At 44.8% G+C, this 5,105-nt stretch overlaps 1 protein-coding gene across 1 annotated transcript; it reads left to right on the forward strand.

The window, feature by feature from the left end:
- Window positions 1-1,576: 1,576 nt before the first annotated feature.
- LOC137915929 (plectin-like) lies at window positions 1,577-4,282 on the forward strand (the record flags this gene model as incomplete). Its single annotated transcript, XM_068759050.1, has 2 exons — window positions 1,577-2,921; window positions 3,177-4,282. Coding segments are annotated over exons 1-2 (2,451 nt in total), but the record flags the coding sequence as incomplete, so codon positions are not given.
- Window positions 4,283-5,105: the final 823 nt, after the last annotated feature.

Genomic DNA, 5,105 nt, shown 5'->3' on the forward strand with positions numbered 1-5,105 from the left:
ATACGTACCAGTGCTGTCCTTCAACATAGTATTATGATCAGGAGTCTTGCGGAGTGATACGTACTGGTACTGTCCTTCAACATAGTATTATAGTCAGGAGCGTCGCAGAGTGATACGTACTGGTGCTGTCCTTCAACATAGTATTATGATCAGGCACCTCACGGAGTGATACGTACCGGTACTGTCCTTCAACATAGTATTATAGTCAGTTACGTTGCCGAGTGATACGTACCAGTGCTGTCCTTCAACATAGTATTATGATCAGGAGTCTCGCGGAGTGATACGTACCGGTACTGTCCTTCAGCATAGTATTATAGTCAGGAGCGTCGCGGAGTGATACGTACCGGTGCTGTCCTTCACCATAGTATTTTAGCCAGGAACGTCGCAGAGCGATACGTACCGGTGCTGTCCTTCAACATAGTATTATGGTCAGGAGCCTTGCAGAGGGATACGCACCGGTACTGTCCTTCAACATAGTATTATCGTCAGTAACGTCGCCGAGTGATACGTACCAGTGCTGTCCTTCAACATAGTATTATGATCAGGAGTCTTGCGGAGTGATACGTACTGGTACTGTCCTTCAACATAGTATTATAGTCAGGAGCGTCGCGGAGTGATATGTACTGGTACTGTCCTTCAACATAGTATTATAGTCAGGAGCGTCGCGGAGTGATATGTACTGGTGCTGTCCTTCAACATAGTATTATAGACAGGAGCGTCGCGGAGTGATACGTACTGGTGCTGTCCTTCAACATAGTATTATAGAGAGGAACCTCGCGGAGTGATACGTACCGGTGCTGTCCTTCAACATAGTATTATAGTCAGGAGCGTCGCGGAGTCATACGTACCAGTGCTGTCCTTCAACATAGTATTATGATCAGGAGTCTTGCGGAGTGATACGTACTGGTACTGTCCTTCAACATAGTATTATAGTCAGGAGCCTCGCGGAGTGATACGTACTGGTGCTGTCCTTCAACATAGTATTATAGTCAGGAGCGTCGCGGAGTCATACGTACCAGTGCTGTCCTTCAACATAGTATTAAGGCGTGCTGACGAGGCAGCAGAACACAGGAATAGAGCAGCGAGAGAATCCAGCATTAATGAGTCAATGGAGGAAGCGGAGGAAGCAAGAAGACCTGCAGCAACTCATCTCCTGCGATCTGCGACTCCGTGCGCGCCGATCCCACCGATACTGTCTAAACCGGAGTGAAGCAAACTAACTCAGAACTTGTCGTCATAATCCCAATATTGCGCGAAGTTGCGCCTTATAATAAGGTGCGCTATATGGTCCGAAAAATACGGTATAGAAAGCAAATTATTGTAATGATGACTTTGGGCCGCGGTGGCTCAGTTGGGAACCGGAGGGTCACCGGTTCAAGTCTCAGCCCAGACAAAATGTGGACTGGTGGCTGGAGAGGGGCCAGTCTATCTCCAGGGTATAACGTGATATACATGACAATAAAGAGTTCTTCTCTTGGTAATTTCTTTTTATGAACAAATAATTTTAAGTCAATGTGTGCCGTATGTTAACCAATTTAAGGTTGTGTTTCTGTGCCACACAGATCTACAAGCCAAGATGGAGTCCATTAGTCATGACAGCGAGATGCAGAAAAGTCGCCACAGCGAAATCCACAGACCCGTGGCTGGTATATTTTTGGAGAAGTCCAAAGAAAAGATATCCATATACCAAGCCATGAAAAAACGTCTTCTTAAACCAGGAACAGCATTAGCCCTGCTTGAAGCACAAGCAGCCACAGAGGGCATCGTTGACCCTATAAACGACAGAAGACTTCCCGTTGAGGATGCCGTTAAAGAGGGATTCATCGGACTGGAGATGAGAGAGAAACTCCTCACAGCAGAGAAAGCCATCAGTGGCTATGTAGACCCCTACACCAACCAAATCCTATCTGTCTTCCAAGCCATGCAAAAAGATTTAGTCCCACGAGATTATGGATTGAGGCTGCTGGAAGCACAGGTGGCCACACTTGGTCTGTTTGATCCTGTAGCAAAGGCAAACATTTCAGTTGAATCAGCGATCCAAAAGGGCTACTATGAAAAAGGTTTGCTCGATGACCAGATGCCAGAGCTCCAAGTGTACTACAATTCAAGCTCACAGGAAAATCTTAACTACCAAAACCTCCTCAAGAAATGCATTGTGGAACCCGACTCGGGCTTGCTACTCCTTCCCGTTTGCGTCACTTTCAAAGGTCTGCGAAGAGGAATTTCTTCCACCGAACTCCTCGAGTCAAAAATTATTAACAAAGAAACATATGAAGACCTACAGAAAGGAAAGACCACAACACAGGATGTGATGCTGATAGAAACAGTGAAAGAATTCCTGCAGGGAAAAGGCAGTATTTCTGGTATTGCAGTACTCTCTTCAAATCAGAGAATGAGCATTTATCAAGCCATGAAGCAACGCATATTGATGCCTGGAACAGCATTAGTCCTGCTGGAGGCACAAGCGGCAACTGGATTCATGATTGATCCTGTGGAAAATAAAAAGTACACTGTGCATGAGGCCATCCAAAGTAAACTTATTGGCCCAGAATATCATGCTAAACTGCTTTCTGCTGAGCGGGCAGTAACTGGATATAAAGACCCGTACTCAGGGGAAATCATATCCCTTTTTCAGGCACTGTCCAAAGACCTCATTGTGAAAGAGCATGGGATTCGCCTGCTTGAAGCCCAAATTGCGACCGGTGGCATAATTGACCCAATCAACAGTCACAGACTTCCCACCGAAGTGGCCTTCAAAAGGGGCTATTTCGATGAAGAAATGAACAGAATACTAGACGATTCAGGGGACGACACAAAAGGCTTTTTTGATCCAAACACAGAGGATAATCTAACTTATCTTCAGCTCATGGAACGCTGTGTCATTGATCCCCTCACTGGACTGTGCCTCCTACCCGTCCACGGTAAGCAAGACGGAGAGAATTTTGACTTCATTGACTACCAAAGTAAAATGACCTTCAAGAGGGAAAAGGCGAAAGTGACATGTGGAAAGTACATGGGGATGACAGTATCTCTGTGGGAACTCCTGATGTCAGACTACTTTGATGAACATCAGAGGAGAGACATCATTCAAAAATACAGGGAAGGTAAGCTCAATATCGAGATGATCATCACAATGGTTCTGGAAGTCATAGAAAATTGTGTGAGAACTACCCCAGTTGTTTTTGAAGGCATCAGAGAGCATGTAATGGCAAAGCAGCTTGTGGAGGCAGATATCATTAGTGAGGAGGTCCTAGAGGATCTGAAGACGGGGAAAAAGTCAGTAAAGGATGTGATAGAAGATGAAAATGTAAGCGTATACCTTCAGGGAAAAGACAGCATTGCAGGTATTTTGCTTCCTGATTCTCAAATCATGACTATCTACCAGGCCAGGCAAAAAGGCAAATTGATGCCAGGAACTGCTCTGATACTACTGGAGGCACAGGCAGCAACGGGGTTCGTTATTGACCCCATTGGAAACAGGAAGTTTTCAGTGGATGATGCTGTCAAAGCTAAGATTGTTGGACCTGATGTCTGTCAGAAGCTACGCTCAGCAGAAAAAGCCGTCACGGGGTATAAGAATCCGTATGATGGAAAAATAATCTCTTTGTTCCAAGCTATGCAAAAAGATCTCATTGTAAAAGAACATGGGATTCGACTTCTGGAGGCACAAATTGCCACTGGTGGGATCATTGACCCAGTGAACAGCCATCGCATTCCTGTCCATGTGGCCTATAAGAGGGGATACTTTAATGAGGAAATGAATCAGATCCTGAGTGATCCAAGTGACGATACCAAAGGATTCTTTGACCCTAACAACCTGGAGAATCTGACATATTTGCAGCTCATCGCCAGATGCGTCACGGATCCCAGCACAGGTATGTGCCTCTTGCCACTAAAAAGCAAAAACAACAAAATTGTCATAGATGAAAACATGAGAGACATTCTTAAAACAACAATAGTTACTGTGAGGTATGGCAGGTTCAAGGGCAAGCGCACAACACTCTGGGATCTTATCAATTCTGAGTATGTGTCCGAGGACAAAAGACAAGAGTTGTTTAAACTCTTCAAGTCAAGGAAAATCACAATTCAGCAACTTATCATCACCATTTTAGAGATCATTGAGAGCAAGGAGCTAAAATGGCAAGCAGGACTGACATTTAAAGGTCTCAGAGGAGAGATCTCTGTGATCGATCTTTTGGAGCTTGGAATCATAGATGAAAAAACATACAATAGTTTCGTTGATGGCAAGATGACGACAACTGACATTATGAAGATGGACCACGTGAGAGCATACCTGCAAGGGGAGCGTTGTGTGGCTGGGGTGGTACTGCAGCCCTCCAATCAGAAGTTAAGCATCTATGAAGCTCAGAGAACAGGCATTCTCACACCTGGAACTGCGCTTTGCCTCCTTGAAGCACAAGCAGCCACAGGGTTCATTGTTGATCCTCTGACAAGCAAAAAGCTTACAGTGGAAGAAGCTCTCAAAGAAAAGGTAATTGGTCCGCAGATGTATGAAAAGCTCTTATCTGCAGAGAGGGCTGTAACTGGCTACATAGATCCATACACCGAGCAAAAGATCTCGCTCTTCCAGGCCTTGCAGAAAGATCTAATTGTCAAACGTCATGGCATCCGTTTGCTTGAGGCCCAGATTGCAACAGGTGGCATCATTGATCCTTTGAAGTGTGTTCACTTACCTCTTCAGGTTGCATACAGCAAAGGATATTTTGATGAAGAAATGAATCAGATCCTATCAGACCCGTCCGACGACACAAAGGGCTTTTTTGATCCAAAGACAAAAGAAAATCTGACATACATGGAGATGATGAGTAGATGTGTTGAAGATAAGGAAACAAAACTCCTTCTTCTGCCACTGAACGACACAACAAAATCTACGGACACTAAGGAAATGTATTCCGATGCAGCGATAAAGCAAACGTTTGAAAAGACAGTTGTGAGGATGTCAGTGGGGTGTTACTCAGGAAAATCTGTTTCTCTGTGGGACCTGATTCACTCGAGATACTTCACTGAGGATCAGCGGCTTGAACTCATTGAACAATACAGAAGAAGGAAGACCAGCATAGAGGAAATAACAACAATCGTGGTTA

The sequence above is a fragment of the Brachionichthys hirsutus genome, unplaced genomic scaffold, assembly GCF_040956055.1.
Source record: "Brachionichthys hirsutus isolate HB-005 unplaced genomic scaffold, CSIRO-AGI_Bhir_v1 contig_559, whole genome shotgun sequence".
NCBI lineage: Eukaryota > Metazoa > Chordata > Actinopteri > Lophiiformes > Brachionichthyidae > Brachionichthys > Brachionichthys hirsutus.